At 46.9% G+C, this 19336-nt stretch overlaps 1 protein-coding gene across 5 annotated transcripts in view; it reads right to left on the bottom strand.

The window, feature by feature from the left end:
• Window positions 1-1072: 1072 nt before the first annotated feature.
• Window positions 1073-19336, bottom strand: part of FNIP1 (folliculin interacting protein 1) — a 65536-nt gene continuing 47272 nt past the window's right edge. For all 5 annotated transcript variants that reach the window (XM_027468207.3, XM_072023208.1, XM_013091855.4 and 2 more), the window contains 9 exons: window positions 18684-18885; window positions 17786-17871; window positions 12359-12505; window positions 10168-10337; window positions 7777-9205; window positions 7246-7414; window positions 5851-6048; window positions 5337-5452; window positions 1073-4379 (listed from right to left, as the gene is read on the bottom strand). In XM_027468207.3, coding sequence (XP_027324008.3) covers window positions 4301-4379; window positions 5337-5452; window positions 5851-6048; window positions 7246-7414; window positions 7777-9205; window positions 10168-10337; window positions 12359-12505; window positions 17786-17871; window positions 18684-18885 — 2596 coding nt within the window. In that variant the 3' untranslated portion in view covers window positions 1073-4300. The remainder of the gene's footprint in view (window positions 4380-5336; window positions 5453-5850; window positions 6049-7245; window positions 7415-7776; window positions 9206-10167; window positions 10338-12358; window positions 12506-17785; window positions 17872-18683; window positions 18886-19336) is intronic.

Raw genomic sequence — 19336 nt, 5'->3', positions numbered from 1 at the left:
CACACTGCAGAGCATAAACAGAGGCGTTGCTTTCAGCACACAGCCTCGGAAAGACACGCGCATCCCCAGGGTGCGTGCTTGCATTTAACTCCAGTTACAAGGCCACTGTTTGGAATGGGAAACGCTCAAATTTGAGCATCACATTCGCAGAGACAACACAAGAGGGGTTCAGGACGAGCTGCCCAGCAGCACCGTGCTCGTGCAGACCTCAGTGAGGGCGCGAGCAGCCTCCCACCCTGTGCCCCCGGAGCGGTGCCGCTGTTACGGTGCCCTAAACTGCACAGGACAAAGCCACTGCTCCTCTGCGGAGCCGTGGGGAATCGCACAGGGTGTGCATGAAGGGTGCTGCAGCACTTGCACGCCTGCTTTTGGCCAGGCAGCAGTTAGTTAACTTCTCCTGTGTATCAGGAAAAATCAAGGGAATTCCAGAAGAGGAGCAATACAGGAAAAACCAGGGGCTAGCGAGTGCCGTATCCCTGTCTGGCTGGAGATCTAAGAGGGAAATCAGTTCTGGGCATTACCATCAGCATTTTCTGGATGCTGCAGCGATTCTATTGCTGAATTTACCGCTAACAATCTCTGGCCAAACACCCACATGGAGACACATGATCCCCACTAACCTCGCGCATCCCCTGTCAGGAGGGCACCTCATGATCATTGCTCTGGTAACACCGAGTTCTCCGTGCAAAATTCTCTTCTCTTGTAGGGAAGTCACTACAAACACCCTGCTAGGGGACACATTTCGGAGCGATGTGCAGCCCAGAGAGGAGCACTGCTTTTAGCACACATCTCCTCCAGCATCAGCAAAGACGCTCAGGACCACCTTCCTATCTGATGCCATTTTTTCCACCATCCCCATTCACAGCCAAGGGACAGCGAGCACAAACCTCCATCCGAAATGGCCAATTCCTTGAGAGACCCCAAAGTAAACAGCTGCAGCACCACGAAGCAGACCTCAAAAGGGACATGTGGGAAGAGGCGCACAGGTGTCAAGCTTGAGCTGCTTAGAGATTTTAGCATCACCAGCACGCTCTTACTGCAAGCATAAAAAATACAGAAAATGTTCCAGGAATAAATTGACATACTGTATTTATTGCACAAATTTCCCCTAAAATTGGGAATGGTTATTATAATACAAGTGCACATCTTGGGAAATATATACAAAAACAGAAGAGAGAACAAGTATGTACATTTTACCCAGCATTTTACAAGTACCACCATCTAAATAATTTAGAGAAAGCAAAAAAATTGTCATAAAACATCTATAATATCTCATAGGGAAAACAGAGGCAAGGTGTAAAATCCTTTCTTTGAAATATTTTTTGTTCTTAGCAGCCCAGTGTTTGCCAATTGAAACAAAAAAAAACAAACGTTTGCTAATTTGCGTGCCTAGTACACTTTGTTTTCAGCCAGAAAATTAAGACATGTTAATGGAGATTGATAATAGTGGAACAAAAGAAACCAAACGCATTAGTCGCCTATTCACATAAATAAACAACTGTGATATACTTTTTAAAAGCCAACGCTACAGTCCTGTAAAAGATCCCTTTTTGTATTATTCACCAAATCGACACACGTACCACGTTGTTCACGTACCCGAGAAGTTCACTTCCAGAAAACCTCTCCAGCACACAACAGCTTCGTTCGCGTTTTCCCCACGATGGCAATAAATGAACACGGCCGGCAGTGCCGCGGGGAGCTGGCAGCCCCGGGCACACGGCGAGGAAGCTGCATCCGTGACCTCCTCTCCATGGAGTGACCCAACAAATCATTGCAGCGACGGTAATGGGCTGCATCAGGCAGAAGGCAGCAGAGGAGGATGCCACCGAACACCAGCTCTCTTCTCAATGCTAATCTCAAGCTGTGCCAGGGCTTCTCGTGCTCCAGGGTCAAATCCGCTTCAAAGCACTACCCATGACTTGCCTACTGATGGTTACATGGAGAGCATGATGCGTCCTGTCCCAGTGCGCTGTAAGCACAACCGTGAGGTGCAAGGATGATGGTGCAGAGCTTCCCAACCAAGCCCTCAGGTTGAACACATCCGAGCACATACCACAGGCAGCAGCAGCAGCATCCACCGGCGGCTCCAGCATCGGGACCACGGCACCAGCACCCGGCAGCACCAAGCCTGGCGGCTCCGCCACGATGAGGTTACGGCTGCAGATCCACGAACGACGTTCAGACTCGGAACTAGCGGCTACACCATGGCAAAGAGTTAAAAATTCGGATTCTGAGCTCAATCCTATATTTCATTAAAAATGTGTTTACACAACTGGGCCCCTGCATTCTGTGCTCATTCCAAAAGCCAGATGTAACAATTGTGTGGCGAGGAGAGGACGCTTAAAGAATAGGGGAGAAACATTTCCTTAGATCACACAATAAACACAAGTTTCTTCCCTGCAGCAGTCAGCATTAGATTTTATATACAAAAGAGTTTCAAATGACACTGCCTGTATTGAAGTCGGGTTTGCTCGCTAACGTTGACTCAGTCCTGCACGGAAATTGGTGTGGGTTTGCCCATGTAGCTCTTCCCTGGAACAGAGTCTTGAGTTACAGATTTTAAATATCACTGAAAAAACACCCTGGGTGCAATCTGGCCCCAGCAAAGGAAGGAAGGAGAGTTTTGTCATTGACAGCAGCGGGGCAGGGATCTCTCCTATTGTTTTCAAGTTTATAAAATGGTTAAAATAGATTGTATGTAAAATAACTCTGCAAACAACAATAGAAGGCGTGCTATGCTATTGAAAATATGATTACAGAATGGCATATTTGTAGAATCACTTATGCAGTTCAGTGACCAAGTGAACACGTATCTCCTACTTCTGTGGATAATCCATGAAGCTCGATATACTGAATGCAATCGATGAAAACAGAACCAAACATCAGCAACATGAATTGGCTGCTAGGACAAATAAGCAAAGAAAAGCCCATAATGAAGTGTCCAGTTAAACTGAGGTAGTAGAGCCTTTGAAAACATAATCCACCTACCACTGGATATTTACATTACTTACACCAGATTGGTTCCATCAGCTATTCTTACAACTGTTGTATATACAGTGACAAAACGGTGATGGCTGAGTAAAGGAGAAATGCTGAGAATAAAATAAACAACATTTCCTGCTGGTAATTACACGAGTGAGTAGAAAAGGGATTAGAGCCATCTGCATCGAGGGTATACTTTGTCCAAAAATAATTTTGATATTACTACTCTATGGAGTAATCAATGTTCATTTTTTTTTGTAGAATGGTTTTAAAAAATATATCAATTAGTTACCTGAGCAATTAAGGGTAATAGTCTGTTCATTTTTTCCCCAATGCTTTGGTACAGTTACTTCTAGCTCATTATTTCAATAGCTGGCTGACTGCTGTAAAAATAATAAGATGTTGCAAGAACATTACAGACCGTAAAAAAGTTAGAGGTAATAGTCATGTCGTTCTGGGGGCCCCATGGGGAAACTTCAGCCAATGTTCTTTTTTTTTTTTCCCTAACATTTTGATTATGTTGTCAAAAAAAGCATCACTTAATATAAAGCAACATTTAAACATTATAAACATTTAATACTGGTTACGACATCCAGCCAAGAAAGAGAATCTCCACCTTTAGCTCGCCCTTTGGCCTCTCCCTGCCTCCTCCCTGTCCCCCCACTATTCCCTCTCCTCAGGAGAAAGATCATAAATAAATTTTGGAGCTGAGTGTCATTCATTAATAAGCTTTTTACAAAACAAAACAGTCCCCCTCCAACCCTTGTTCTTCCTCTGGGAAGTCTCCAGAATTTGACTACCAGGTGAAAAAGTAGAAGCTGTTTACAAATTGTTGTAGCTTGAGAATTACAGATCTGAACACGATCCTCATCGATATAAGCCAGTCTGAAGACAGCTGCTGCCTTCTCTTGGTAAGTTTATAATTGGCAATAGCATCAAATATTTCTCAAAGCAGTTCTTCCTTGCGTTCCCCGGTATAAATTACAGTTAGCCATTGTGGCAGAAACTGATAAAAAAATGCAGATCTTCAGCTTTCGCTAAAATCTTCACTTTTCCATGGTTGAAATCTTGGGCTTACTCATTTTCCTTTTTTTCCTTTCTTTATCCTTTTTTTTTTTTTTTTTTTTTTTTTTCTACAAAAGACCAAGTGGGAGAGGAAAAGTCTCCAAGCATTTGCACGATGTGCAGTCATATATGGAGATGGTGCAGCTCAGCGAGCAGGCTGTTTCGGCTGCTGCAAAGAGAAAGGATCCAGAACAAGTTGTCTTCCACTTTTGTTTCCAGGGGGAAGAGGTAAACGTCTGTGCCCTCTGGCATTTTAGAGCAGTATCTGGGCAACATACGGAGAGTGAGTGCTTGCTACAGCTGCCAGTAAAGGGAGGTCGCTGGATTCAATCCTGAAAGGAAGCAGAAGAGTCACATTTATCTGACCCAAAACACAGCTGGGCTGAGCAAGTGCCTTAGGAACTCTGCTGCCTGCCCAAGCCCGAGTGTTTGTACTGGGGCTGGGAGTGTGCACAGCTCGGAGTGGCAGGACATCCCCCAGGTAGAATTAAAGCCAATCGTGCTCCTCTCCTAATGCAGTACTGCCCGCTGGGTTACAGACTCCAGCCATCGGGGTGTTTTAGCATCCAGCAGTGCCCGCTCAGACTGAGAGGTGACAGACCTGCACCAGCACCGCTGCACTCTGCTCCTACCTGCCTCGCTTCTCACAGGGGCAACAAAGAGGTGAGGTGGCAGATGGAGGGAGGAGAACCAGCACATCCCCTCCTGCCCTCCACGCAAGGGCAGCAGCAGCTGGGGAGCAAAGCACAGGAGCAGAGGGCCAGGCTCAACTCCTGCTGCTACCAGGGAGCCCTGGCACAGCGCTGCCGCTGCTCCCTGTCTCCAGCTCCGTGTGCCTTGCTGCTCACCCTGCTCTCCTGCACGGAGATATTCTGAGCCTTCCTATAAACACCCCATAAATAGCTCCTCTGCCTGCGCCCCACGCCCACGGAGACATATTATGTGCCTTACATGACACGGAGGGTGCTTTCTGCCATGCAGGGAAAGTCAACCTGGAGGACTCGGGTGCCCCCCGTTGCTCAGTGCTGACTGACCAACTGAGGGACGACTCCGATAAGCTCTGGAGTGCTGAGCCCAGCTTCCTGCCCGGAGGGAAGAGAGAGAGGCTGGGGGTTCCTCGGGATCAAGCAATGGCTAAGGAGAAGCCTGCAGCCATGGGTGATTTATGCCACACCACGGTTCCAGTCCCATTTAGGAATCCATTCTCTGTGCTTAGGACAAACCCAGGCGGAGGATTTGGCACCAGGAAACCCAGGGCAGCACTGCTCTGAGGAAGTTTGTGATCGTACCCCAGCACAACACCCAGCTCTTTGACGTGAACTCTCATCTGGCCCTTGAGATATTCAGACAGCATCTTGCTCTTGAAATAGAGCTCCTGCAGCCGATCTTCCAGGTGCATAACACACTAGAAAGCAAAGAAAGACGTCGTGTCAGGGACAGCACAGCACTGTGGACAAACTGCACACAGCCCCAACACCCCAGACTCCAAGCATCTACTGCCTTCTCTTTGCCCGTGTCTAGGTGAATAATTAGTAACACATTAGCAGATATTTCTTTACTGGCAAGACTCCCACTTTTGAGCAGAAGTTTTTGATTGCTTTTTAAATCAGAATTAATGAGACAGCTGTCTTGGATACAGAGCAGGGTTTAAACAGACAGCTCAGGCAGCTACAGCAGGGGATGTGCTGGCTACTAAAATTGTGGCTATGGACAACTAAACTAAGCAACCTTACAACATCTTTAGCCTCTGAAGTGAAAGGATGCTTTAAGAACATCACCCCCTCGATTTTCATTCATACTTACGAAGTTTGGAGACAAGTTATGCTTGTAAAGCTGCAGAGTGGAATGAAGCAGGTTAGAGACGAGGCTGGAGACTAACACTTCTTTTCCCAGCTTGTTATCGATCATCCGTCTCTGGCTACTGGCCACTTGCACCGTCCATTTGTCCGTGTCTGCAATAATGCAGACGGCTTCTGCAATCGGCTCATCCAGAACAGGGTGCTAGGAACAAAAACAGAATAGCAGACCTCTGAGAAAAGCAATTGACAAGGTCTCCTCACAAAGCATCGCTACCCTGGACAGCAGGGGCAGCATCCCACACACTGCCTCATCGAAAGCACAGTAACGTGCTAAGGATTGTGCTCCATCCATTAAAAACAGACCTCTATTGTAAGCAAGGCATGGTCTTGGAAGGATAGTTCTTATTAAACATTTTATCCCAGGCTTGAGAGCGTGGCACTGGCTGACAATTTTATCTTTTGGTATTTGATATAAAGAGTTCTGACTGAATATAGGCAAAAATGAGCATGTTTAAAGCATATTTTAAAGTATATTGTTTGTATTTTAAACCCCTAAAACCGAAAGCACCAGAAACCCTACTTGCTTTTGAACACGGGTGTGTTCATGAGGTCAGCTCTGTTCCCATTTGGCACTGGTTTGCTGTGAGAGGAGGGCCAGCAGAGGGAGCACCCAGCTCAGCTTGCGCTCAGCTCAGCTCCTTCCAGCCTCCTCTTTAGAGGAGGAGCCAGGGAGGTTTTAAAAAGGGAGCTCATGGAGCCCCAGTGCATCTTGTGGGTTCAACAAGCCCGCTCAGGATTCTTGTTTGATATCAATCTCTCCTCTCCCTACAAAGCCAGCACCCTCAGAAACTGTGACAAGCCTGAAAGGAGCTGGTGTCCCTGCAGGACTGGGTGCTGCTGGTGGGCTCACCACAGGAACACGTCGTGCCCTGCGAGCAGCAGCACGGTGGCCAAACGTGCACGGAAAGGGGGTGTCCTGGGGGAGCACAGGGAGTTCAGCACCACTGCTGCACACTTCCATGCCTGGGAAGGGAAACACAGCAGTCTCCGTGTTTAATCTGGTTCAGCAGCATTGCATCCTGTGGGCACTCAGCTCTCAGCAGGCTGCAATGTCTGCAGGACTCCAATTTCTCAGCGGCTCAGCACAGAGATCCATCTTCCCAAGGCCACAGGCCTCTCGGGTTTATTTAAATTTTTGTGCTCCAGATTTGCAGGGAAATAACAATGTTTTTCAGATACATTAATTGAGAAACGAGAAAAAAAAAATGGTGATCTGGGAGTGGAGACACCTGAAGAGAGCTGTGACTGTAAGCGCTTCCCCTTCCTGCAGATCTGTGGGTTTGAAAACATTTACCTTTCCTACTGCGACAAACACATTTACCAAATATAGCTTAATTACCTGCACAGCGTGAGACAAATCTGACACCAAACAGTGCCTCAGCTTTTCATCACTTCCTATTCCTTGCAAAACAAAGTCAGGGACATACGACGAACAGTAGCCACCTAGTAAGGATCTTCCAAAATTGGCGATACTGGGCTGGACAGAGTTCACTTCAACTAATTTTGACCTGCAAGGAAGGCATATCAGGGAGATGTACAATCGTATATACCAAATTCAGCTTTCAAAGAGGTTGCACTCGCACATTTATCGTATCTACTTTAACTTCCATTCAAGCACTTTTAAAAAAGAAACATTTTAAAGTCAGCTTTTGCAGTCAGCCATTGCGGAAGAAAAGGATATGAGCCAAGATCACAAAAGCACAATTAATATTTTTTTCCAGACCACTGATCTCTCCGTATTCTTTTACAACCAGCAAGCTCAAGAGACACTTTTCCAACCGCTGATGCCAAGTTAGCCTGCATTCCTCCCAACATGTGACATAAGAGGCTGCATCTTTTTTGGTCTCTGTTACTGCTGAATAGCACTTACCCGGGAAAAGGAATCTCATATTCTTCTGCCCAATCTTCCTGCTCTCCTCCGTAATAGTTACTGCTTGGCCTGGTTAGATCATGACCAGCATCCTCGCTTTCACTGTCACCCAGGGCACTATCCGAGCTCTCATTTCTTGGAATGTCCCAATCAATTCCCGGGGCGACCTTTTTCTCTGTGTTTTCTCTGTCCCCATGGGGGACACGAATAGAGATTTTCTCTCTTTGGTCCTGCTCAGCAAAGCAGATTTTGTACGTCTCCTGTTGAACGGAGTCCATAAATTTACAAAATTCACTAGGTGGTTTGCTAGTCTTTGTACACAGGTTTTTAGAAAACTCTAAACTACTGTTGTGAGCAAGAAGGTCCGTAGCTGCTTGCCCTGGAATATCATCAATAGTCCGGGTTTCAATTGAACTGTCATCAGTAAAATATTCATCAAACAGACTCATGCTCTCAGCGTTGTACGGGTTTGGATTCCAGCTCTGATGCTCGTTAGCAACTTGAGGAAAGGGTTCAGTTGTCCCACAGTCTCTATTTTGGTCCTCACCAGTTTGTTTAGCTTCACAGTTCTGATCAGCAGACACTCCTCCTTCCTCCGCTGCTGGCGGGCTGTGATGCCTCGCAATTTGTTCCACTACTGCCTGACTTCTGAGCTCAATGTCTGAATCAGGTGACATGGAGTCTCCGATGAGGAAAGTCACCTTTGTCTGAGCTTCAGCAGCACTGCAAGGAAATGCATCGCAGAAGAGCTTATCCGGAGGCTTCTTTTCCACAGCTATACCGGGTGACCTTGTTGCACTGACTGCCTGGTTGCCCGATTCCAGCGGGTCTTCATCCCTCCACACGTTTGCTGCTGGCTCCAAACCAGATTCTGTCGATACACGTTTTTCTGGTGAAGCCGCCCCTGCGCACACCACGCTCTCCAGGTTGGTGTCCAGGCAAGTTCTTGGTGGCTTAACATCAGCAGCATCTTCCTGGCAATCATCAGGAACAATAGTTCTGCTCTCGTCTGAAGACGTTTCCAGCTCTACCTTAGGAGTGTTTTGCGTGTCTTCTCTCTCTTGCTGTGAAACACCTTCTATGTTTTGTGCGAGGGAAATGGGACATTTGCAATATTTACAGCTACAGTTGGGAGTTCTCGTTTCTTCAGACTCCCTCGGCAGCAAGTTGCCCCTGTTCTTGTGCATTGTGACAAGCACGTACTCGGATTCTTCTACTTCTCCTTTCTCCAGCGTGGTCGTTATAACAGTTCCAGGCATGACTATGGCTTCATCTTCCCCATTTTCTAGAAGATGTGTCTCCTGAAGTTCTGAGCATCTGATGAAGTAAGTGAGGAAATAAAGCAATCTCTGTACCAGGTCGTGCCTTTTGCCAACCACAACTGTTTTTGCTAATCTCACAGGTGATCCGATAGCCCCGTACAAGTCACCTAGAACAGGAAATAAAACAGACAAATGTTTTGCATCTTTAAAACAAATGGTTCCTCTAACGGACAACTGTTGTCCATCTTTCAAAGGCCAAGCCCACAGCAGAAAAACACTGAATCAGAAGAGGACAGCTATGCTAGTATTTTGGTTTTAATACAGAGAATTCTAACTAGGCTGCTGGTATGGTACGTAAGGTGACACGCTGGTAGGAGACATCTGATCTCATCTATTAGGGAGTATTTGCACCACCTAACTTCGGTGCCTGGCTCTGGAGGCTGGTCTCCCAGGTTCCTTATATAGCTAGGGAAGAGAGGAGGCATCTGCTCTGAATTACCCTGGATAGTCTGGAAACTGGGCTGAACTTTTCCCTACCAAAAGAAAGCTGTCAGTAGACACAATCCTATGCCAAGAATGAAGGCAAAAAGTGTCAGTGGCAGGTGCCTAGCTGAAGCTGCCTTCTTTCCCTTCCCCTTGAGCCCTCCGATGGGTCATAAGGGTTTTTTGACAGCTTGGAAGACCGGGCCCCAGGTTCACCTTTGCCTGCTGTACTGACAGTATGGCCACTTTGAGGATGAATTTCTTCGATTTGTTCTTTCTAGAATCAGGCTTATCAATAGCAGCATCCCAAAATACCAAAACGGAGTTTCTTTATAGAGAGAGGAGAGGAGAAGGACCAGGATCCTCCATCATCACCAGGGCAGGTGACCTTAAGAGACCTGGCATAGATGACTAAAGAGGGCTTTACTTTTTGGGTGCCATTTTACAGTTGATACTGCAAAAAAATAATACAGCATGTATAAAAAAATACAGTGAATACCTGAGCCTGAAATACACGCTTTTGTTTTGAGTGGGAAACCAAAAAGTTTGAACATGCGGGGGGAAAAGAAGCAAGGATCCATAAAAATCACCCCGCTCGTACCCACTTACACCGCGCTGTTACATGGTTTAGACGTTTGCCACGTACCGAGCTGTGCCCACAGCGGGTTGTAGGGGTGAGTTTTGGCCAGCATGTCCACGCTCTGGGAAGAATGCTTTTCCAGGAAGATTCGTATAGGCGGCTGGCCGTTCGGCATGACCGTAGGGACCCAGGCCAGGTGGTTAGTCAGGACTGCAGTCAGTAAGGCTGGTAAGAACCTGAAAGAAAGATGTTCGACAGCATGTTTTCCAGGTGAACACTCAGCATGTTAAACTGACAGCACTTCCATGGTCTGCATGGATCCTGGATGGCAGAAACAGCCTCATGAAGGCACAGGACTGACCTTTGGTCCTCTCCCACACCTGCAGAGCTCTTTTTTAGAACACACATCTGAAGTAAAATGAAATAGTTTAAACTTGTGGCAACCCAGTTCCTCTCTTTGGCAATAATTATGAGACTTCCTATTTTGAAAGCTCTGTGTTGTAAAACACCTCAAAACCGACTTCTGCTGTTCACTGAAGAAGACAGTGGCACTCTGTGGCCTCTGACATGACCGCTCCAAGCTGCAGGTCCCACATCCTTAAGGTCTGGGACTGTTGATGAGGAGGAAGGCTGTGATATTTGCTGTCATACCTGTAAAGTAGCTAGGTACTGTGTTGTTTCATAAAACTGTGATGCAATTTAAGCACGTATGGCTGCTCCTTTTCAGAACTACCACCCCCCAAGTTCTGTAACACCATCAGGAAAAGAAAGACAGCTCAGCCTGAAAGGCTCTGTCCTTAACCAGGCTAATCAGTTTTCACCAGCTAGACAAAAAAACCTTTCTGAAAAGTGTTAATTATCTGATTTTCTGTACAGTAGAGCACAGTTTCTGCTGCCAAGGAGGACAGGACAGCCTTTCCCTCCCAGGCCCCCTTCCCTGCAGGATGAGCATGTGGCAGCTCAGCCCAAGATCCTCCCGCGCACCGACAGATGGTGCTGGCGGCTGCTGCAGCAGCTCCAGTGCCCAGGGAGGAAAACAGACAAACTTCACTGAGCCTCAAAATAACGCTGCTTGAATATTTTACAACTATCAGAATCCCTACGGCTTAAATTTAGCCCTGCTTCCTGAGCAGAGACAGCCAGAAGAGGAAAGCAGACTTAAAACCAGACTGCAAAGGATACAGAGCTTGATTTTCCTCTGGCTTCCATCAGTGTGGATCTTGCTATATTGAAAATAAACCAAACAAGCCCAAACAAATGGCCATTTAAATGTAAATAAGAAGCACAGAGCTCAGAGTGACAGGGACTGAAAGAGGCTAATCCTGGGGAAAAGCTTCCAGTGCAGTGGGAACTTGTTGTAGGAAGGTGCATTTGAACCCCCTCACAAATCCCTACAGTTTCTCCCTTGCACTGAGGCAGGAGAAAGCACACACGCTGCCCACTGACTGTGTCCTTCCCGTCTGGGGGAGGGAAAAGATGACAAAATTACCCCTGGGTGGCGAAGCTGAAGGCCGTGAGGAGCAGCGGGTGCCACCTCCCCTGCAGCTGCGCCTTCCCCACCGCACACCAGCACGTTCCCCTGAGCTAACAGCTGGGCTCTCTGCTCATCCCCACTCAACTCCACATGTTTGTGCTCGTTTTAGGATTTTCAGTACAGCCAAGCACTTGAAAAACTTCCCCAATTCATGCCCTGGGGAAAAAGGATGAACTGTTGACAAAAGAGTAAATTTATTCAGATTCTGCTGAGTTTATCGAGAGCATTCTCTCTCTCAGTTTTTAACAACTGCTCAGGGCTTTGTCCAGAGGGCAGAGAGGTGAATGCTAGCGAAGCAAACTATTTCTTTAGGGACATTTTACAGAAGTCAGGTTTAAAAGCAATTTGCGGTCAGACAGCACTACACACGTGGCTCTCTTTCTGAATGTCTAACCTTGCTCATCATATGATAACCGATTTTGAAAGGTAGATGAATGCATTTCACAAGGTATGTTCATCCCCTTCCAGACATACACACCCATCACGCGCTTCCTATGGACGCGTTTCAAATGTTTAGCCTTTACCAGGATTTAGAGGATTATGGAAGGAGGCTTTTCATGGGGATACTTGCTTACTACACTTCTGTTTAAAAACTAAAGCACTTATGGATGGCCTTTTGATTCTTTCTCACTTACTACCAAGATCTAAAAATTGATTTTAAAATTGTTTTTTTTAAAAAAAGACATAAACACATATACATGTAAGAACTGAAATCCACCATACTGGTTTTTAGCAGCGTTTTCCATCAAGAAAGTGAATTCCTTCATGAAGCGATGGCACAGCTGGTTCTTCTCCGGTGTCCCCGACATCATAGTAAGCCAGACGGGCTCCCCGATCCGCGGCATCGTGTAGAGGTTGCAAATGGTCGTTCTAGGAAAAAAAGAATAAATCTGGAATTAAACCAAACAACGAAAGGCAGAGATGGAGATGGACGGAGATGAATGAGTTTTTGTTGTGGTTGCTTCCCTGCTTTCACTACATTTCATTCAAAACACAGAACTCCTCCATAGCTGGTTTGTGACTGGTGTGAATTTATGTGCATCTGCTTTATAAAAATGCTTTATAAATGCTTTAAAAAAGCTCCCCCCTTGCTTTAACAACCAGTGCATCTCCACCCCAAACCTACCAACGTGTGGCTTTGCAGGGAAGGGGCCCAGGTCCCTGCTTTAACTACAAACATATCAGCTACCCCACGGCTTCAAGGATTTTGCACCTACCCACATCCTTTTTGACTTCACAGAGACCAGTAAACGCATGGTTAAAATACTGCCTTTGCAGCAAAACGCCAGATTAAAACCCCTCAGATCACTGCCAAACTCCTGATCTAAACCAAACGATGGCTTTGCTCTGAGCATAACGCCTGCCTTACGACACTGCACGGAGCTACGTTTCCATCATACTAACAACATAAGCCTAAAAACAAAACAAAACAAAACAAAACAAAAAAACAGAAAATCCAACAAAGGAAATGGCTGATCGATTCAGGTGTCTGCCCACCTCAGGTACTGCTTTTTCTAGAAGAGAGATTTTGTGTTACAGGACACGGATTTACGTCTCGGAACGCCCCAGATTTATACAGATCCTCCTTGGACATGCTGGCCTGAAATTCACAGACACTTCCAGAACTGAGGCAATGGCTGAGCACGGCAGGCAGGCAAATGCTCTCGAGCAGCAGCTGCCAAACCTTCGGTGCCTGAGAGTTTAAAGTGAAAGCCTGCAGGAAGCAGAGCCCCACGCGTTTTTGTGCACCGAGGCTGCAGCAAGACGGGATGGGGCGAGGAGGGCAGGTGGGAGAGAGAGAGAGGGGCTGGGCCCCTCTCTGCCTTAATTTTTTTCAGCATTTCTCGTTAAAAACAACATCCACGCTACGTGCTGACAGCAGCCAAAATCAGCCCAGTCTTCCTTACAAGCCGGATTTTCTGACAGCTTCCCACTGGAGCAGGAGGAGAGGCAGGGACACCCTGGGGCTGGCTGGGGAGGGGGAAACCGAGGCCAGGGTCACATCCAGCAGCCCCCCAGCACCCGGCTCAGCATCGGGCACAGGCTGGGAACACACAGCCTTGGCAGCAGAGAGCTGGGGCTGGAGGTGGGATTATTGAGAGAAAGCTTTCTGTTCACAGCCCATTAACTGGAGCAGAGGCTAAGGAGGCCCTAACAAAGGGAGAAACCCCCCAAGAGTGGGAATTTCGGAGCTGGACGAGTTTCAAAGCCCAAGCCAAGTATCAAAATGTACAGCGCAGTTGCAGCTGACCAGAGAAGCTGAAGATAAATGAAAACAACTCAACCTAAAATAAGGCTGGTTTCTGCTTCCTATGCAAACTAACCGCGCCGAGCCTCTTGCAGCAGCTCCGCTGTTTGGAAAAAAGAAACTACTTCTAAACTAAACCCAACGTATTAAAATATTTGTTTTCGTTGAAAAGATAGACCGGGTCTTGTGATTCGTTATTTACTATTCTGGTAACCCTGGCTGCATCTGCAGCTGATAGTGTTTCCTCAGCGCGAGATCAGATTGCACTGGCGGGCGGCCAGCAGGCATGTGACTGCAGCGCAGGGAACCCTCGCTGCTGAGCAGCCTCGGCACACACCAAGGGCAAGGATTAATGCCTCCCAGCTCCGCGAGCAGGCGGGGAAACGCTCTCCTTCGGCTGCTAAAAAAAAAAAAAAAAAAGGAAAGAAAAAAAAAAAAAACAACAACAACAAACCAAAAGGAAAAATACCAAAAACCAGAACAATAAAAAAATATAATAAAATAAAAAAAACACACTGCAGGAAGCTAACCAGATTAAAACCCACTAGGAATTAAAGCTGAAGTCGACCCCTCCCGACCATCTGCAGCAGCAGCCCCCTCCCCTCGCTGTGCTCCAGCACCCCCGTCCCCGTGCACACAGCACACCCTGCTCTCGTTGGGCTGCAGTGCATTAAAAATGGTTGAAATTTGGAAATGTTTCTTGGAGGCTGAACCCAGCACGGGCAGGAGCGAGGGCTGGTGGTGTGCAGGGGCTGGGGGGCTCCTCAGGAAGCACCTCTGCACCCTGCACAGCTCGCAGCTCAGCACCAACCAGCCGAATGAAAACAAGACCTGAACAACCTCCTCCCGGCAGCCCCCTGGGGTTTTGCCTGCCCTGCGGGTGCAGATGGCTGGGAGGAGAGCGGCACAGCCCAGCCCAGCCCTGCTGCCAGGCACGAGGCTGCTGCACTCAGCTTCCTGCTGCTGCGGGACGGATCTGCTGGTGCTGTAGGGCCCACGAGGCAGGAGCTGCTGGACAAGGGGCTGGGGGCTCTCTGCAGCTCCCCGTCCCCACCAGCACAGCGCTGCTGCCCCTGGCGTGGTGCTGAGAGCTGCTCTGCTACCCACCGGCTGCGAGGTTATGACAAAGCCAAGCATCTCTTTGGGTATTGCTTCCAAAGTGAAAATACAACAGTGGTTTGTAACACAGAGCAGCTGTGAATTTGCTCCCTTCCCTCCTGCCCTCGATCTTTCCCCCCCTTTTTTTCTCCCCTTGAAAATAAGCTGCTTAAAAGTTACTGGCATAAAACAGGATCAAACGTGGCTGCCAGAAAGTGGAGAAAGGTGTTTCCCTAGGCCTGTGTTCAGGGCTCCCTTGCCAGTCTACGTCTCTGCCACGCAGGTATGAGCCAGCTGCACCCGCAGGGTTGTTGGTGTGCGGCACTGGCCTCGGGGACCGGGGGAGTCGCAATGTTTATTTCAGAAGTCATGTGTCTGCACATCTGACATCCAACGAGTTTTAAGCCTTTAAGTCAAGTGTTAATAGCTAAATCCATCGCTGCTTTACAGAGTGAAAAGTGTTGCAAAACGACTCATGGCGCAAGGGTGGGCCTGGGGCTGGGCACCGCGCTGATGGCAGACGTGGCGATAGCATTGGTTTGTGGAAGCAGTCTAAGCCTTTCAGGGAAAGCAGCTGTTTTCCTTTTTCCTTTGAAATTCCATTAAAAAAAAGTCCTCCTTCCAAAGGGGAAAAAAAAAAAAGAAAAAGAACACCTGCAAGGAGTTAAAGCAGCATGGGATTATGTTTTAGAAACACCAGCCCACTGCAGTCAGCGCCCTTCTTCCCTCCAGCGGAATTTGCTTAAGAGGGTAGAAATCAACACAAGTCTCAGGTTCACCAAAGGACTCGAGCTCCTGACTTCCCCGTGACTTCAGTGGGAACGCAGACGCCTAAAGAGATAATAGTGGCCTAAATGGGTTTGCTGAACCCATGCCAAAACAACTTTGCATCCAGCCTCTGGTATTTAAATACGCCTTTTTTTCTTACTATAGGCATATTGCTCTGCTTTGAAAGGTTCCTGCACGGTACAGGAAGGCTTTCCTTACGGTACAGAAAGGTTTTCCTATCATCACAAGACTTTCCTTTTGGTGAGCAGCCTGCAGTGCAGGGCTCGGGGCCGTGCCAACCTGAAGGACCAGCCGGGGGCACTGGCTAGCGCTGCGTCAAAAAACGCAATCGCCCAAGTCTGCCGCCCCGGGAAATCCATTTATACAAAATTAAACTGGGTTTAATTTACCTCGCTATGCTATTAAAGAGTAATATTTGTATCGCCATGGAAACCTCTGCACCAAGTAGCAGTTACACACGTGCTCCCGGCGCAGGTTACGCAATGGCCGGGTCATGCGCGGGACCGCATCCTACAACGCTCGGCGAGACGAGACGAGACGAGACAGCCGACCCTGGAGGGGATGGATGGGACAGGACACGGGACTTTACCTCCCTGCCCTGCAGGGCACAGCCCCGTGAACCTCCCTTCAAGGAGGAAAAAGCCAGCACGGTGTTTTCAGGCTCATTTTTCCTGCTTGTGACTCTGGACACAGTGCCCCTCTCCACCGCCCCGAGAGCGTTTAGCTGGGGAGGAAAAGAAGGGACAAAGTCCACCAAATGTATCTGGGGGGGGGAATGATCTGGGGGAAGTTTTGGGAAAACAGCTGGGCAGATGGTGTTATCAGGGGATGGGAATGCAAAGAAATTGCTCGGGGTGAGAAGGGGGAGGAGAGGAAGAGGGGGAGCAAAGAAGCCTGTGGCTGCTCAGAGTTGCTTAACCCGTCCCAGGCCCCCTGGGCAGAGTCTGCGGCTCTCAAAAGTTTCGTGCTCCCTCAGCTCCAGTTCTTGGCACAGCTCATCCCATCTCGTTCTTGCTGCGGGCCCACGTGCTCTCTGCCTTGCCTCCTGTCCCTGCCGAACACATCCTGTGCCCTCCCTCGACACTTCCCTGGGGAGAGGTTCTAAAAATAAAATAAAAAATACTGTGCCTTCCTCCTGCAACACCAACTAGTTCATGGCATCCAGGTAGCACACAGAATTACAGAAAAATCGGTGAGAATGTAAAGTAAAATGCATCCTGATGACAATTTTCTTTGTAAAGCATCAGAGCCTTGTCTTGTGTAACGTCTTTAAGAAGTAGCTCGACGCTGGTTGTAAAAGGAAGCATGCTGCCACTCCCATCTGAGAGGAGATGAATCACTTGAAACAGACGGATTTCATTTTATTTCCCTCCCCATTACTTAAACTATGGAAAGAACACACGGTTAAATGCCAGAGATGTGCTTATCTGCATTACTTTGTATAGTAACTGCTGAACAGAGACTCTCTGCAGGTACTGATAGCAAGAGATTACAGCAGTGCATTTTTCTGTGTGAAGACGATAGTCCTCCTTCTTCGTAGCTGGTTATCTGAAACTCATTTAGAGCAAAACTTAGAGCAGGGTAAAGGTCTTGTTTTGTTCATACATCAAGAAAATACCAACTAGAGGAGGATTTCCCTAATGTGGATTTGCAGTTCGTATCCCCCTCTCACTGGGTCTCAGTTTAAGAGGTGTCTGGGAGCTTCGTTACCACTTAATGCACAGAAAACCTTGGTCACTTACACCCTGCTCATGCTCAACCCTTATGGATACAAGCACTTGACAAAATCTAAAACCACACAAAGAATAGACTGGCTTGCTATCACCAATACATTTATGGCACTTAACTTCAACAGAAGACATTGGACATCGTACTTTTCTAGGTGTCAAGAACATTTTCCTTTTCAGATAAGAACTCTAAGGGCTGAAAAATCCTGCACTGCGGAGGAGGTCCTTCTAAACCACTTCAGTGCTTTTGAAGAAACAGGCGTAAAAGACACAAGACAAACTGCTCACCTGAATTCATTAAGGGCATCAACAATTCTGTTATACGCCAAACTCCGCTGACTGGCATCAGCTGATCTACGACTCATTTTCATAGCCTTGAAAACAATCATTAAACAGATAAGTAACACCAGACATAGTTATAGAAGCACAGAAAATGGAAAACAAAGTCATGTGTTTGACTTTATCTTCCATGGAACCAGTCATGCAAATAATTTTTTTTTTAAGTGATAAAATGATGGTACAAGTGCCAACTTTCATATCTGAGGGAAGATAGGTGAGGCACATGCATTTGCAGCCTCTGATTCTTCAGTGCTTTTCATCATTCAAGGCATAAAAGAGGTCAAAGTTTTTATTGCAGTGGTGAAGTAACCACTAAGTATTTCCTAGAAGAGAGATTTGAAGCAAATCTAACCACATGTTTGAAAGTTTCCTACACATCAGAATCAGGGGCTTAAAACAAAAGGGGAAAAAAAAAACATAGGGAAAGTGAGAACTTGATATTTATTTACACTCTGGAATATCCTAGAGATAGGCTCTTATCTTGCAATCCACAATGTTCAGATATAGCTGAAGCAGGGAGGCAAAGGTGGCCTTAAAAGCAGCTTTCCCCATGGCTGATCCTGGGCTTGCTGGGAGCCAACACAGCCTACTGACTGTTGTAGCTTTCAGCAATCCCTGCAGCACAATGCAACATGTCCTGTCCTTACCCCAAGTTTTGCTTTTTCTAGCAATAAGAAACATCAAAGATGTTGTGGAGCAAAGTTCCTTTCTGGTGCAGTTCCAATAGCAGGCAGCAAATTGATCCCTCTTTTGTAAACCAGTAACAAGAGTCAGAAATTAAATCTGAAAGGGCTGAGGGGGAACGTATAGCAACACAAGTGCAAGAATCAAGAGAGATTGCATTTACCTGTTCTATTGCACTCTTCAGTTTGTTCATGTGACTCTCAAAGAGTGGAAAATGTGAGAAGAAGAATTCATTAAATTTGTTGTTCTCATCTTCATCTCTTGAGAGTGAAAAAATAACTCCAATTGCTATCTTTTTCTTCCTAACAATTCCTGGGCTAGGACCAGAGCTGTCATCTGACAAGTTAAAGCTTTCATCCATGGACCTTGAAGCATAGAAAAAATAGAAAGTTAATGTAATCCACTGTTTAAAGTTGTACCTTGGTTTCCTGTGCAATTAAATTCTAGAACATTTAACTTCAATGAACACCATTTGTTTGCACGTGTTGTCAAAGCAGTAACACCCTTCAATAGCACCCATTTTGCAATTCTTTAAAAGCAATCATTAATTAATCCTGCAATCACAAAATCTGGAACCAGGTTCAAAGCATTTGTGGGATTAGAATATGGCATCCTAGTTCTCCTTTACCTCTGCCAAGAATTTGAGTAGGATTTTAGGGCTTCTCATCCTCAAAAGTACAGCCTACAGGTTTATGTTTTGCTAAAGGTTTTCCCGTTAGTGCAAAACAGTGACTGGCATGAAGAAAATGGACACTGAAAAGATCAGGTATTGAACTGCAGCCTGACTTACACCTTTGTAAATACCTCATGGAAGCA

Source organism: Anas platyrhynchos, chromosome 14, assembly GCF_047663525.1.
Source record: "Anas platyrhynchos isolate ZD024472 breed Pekin duck chromosome 14, IASCAAS_PekinDuck_T2T, whole genome shotgun sequence".
NCBI lineage: Eukaryota > Metazoa > Chordata > Aves > Anseriformes > Anatidae > Anas > Anas platyrhynchos.
This window is presented reverse-complemented; position numbering and strand designations above follow the sequence as displayed.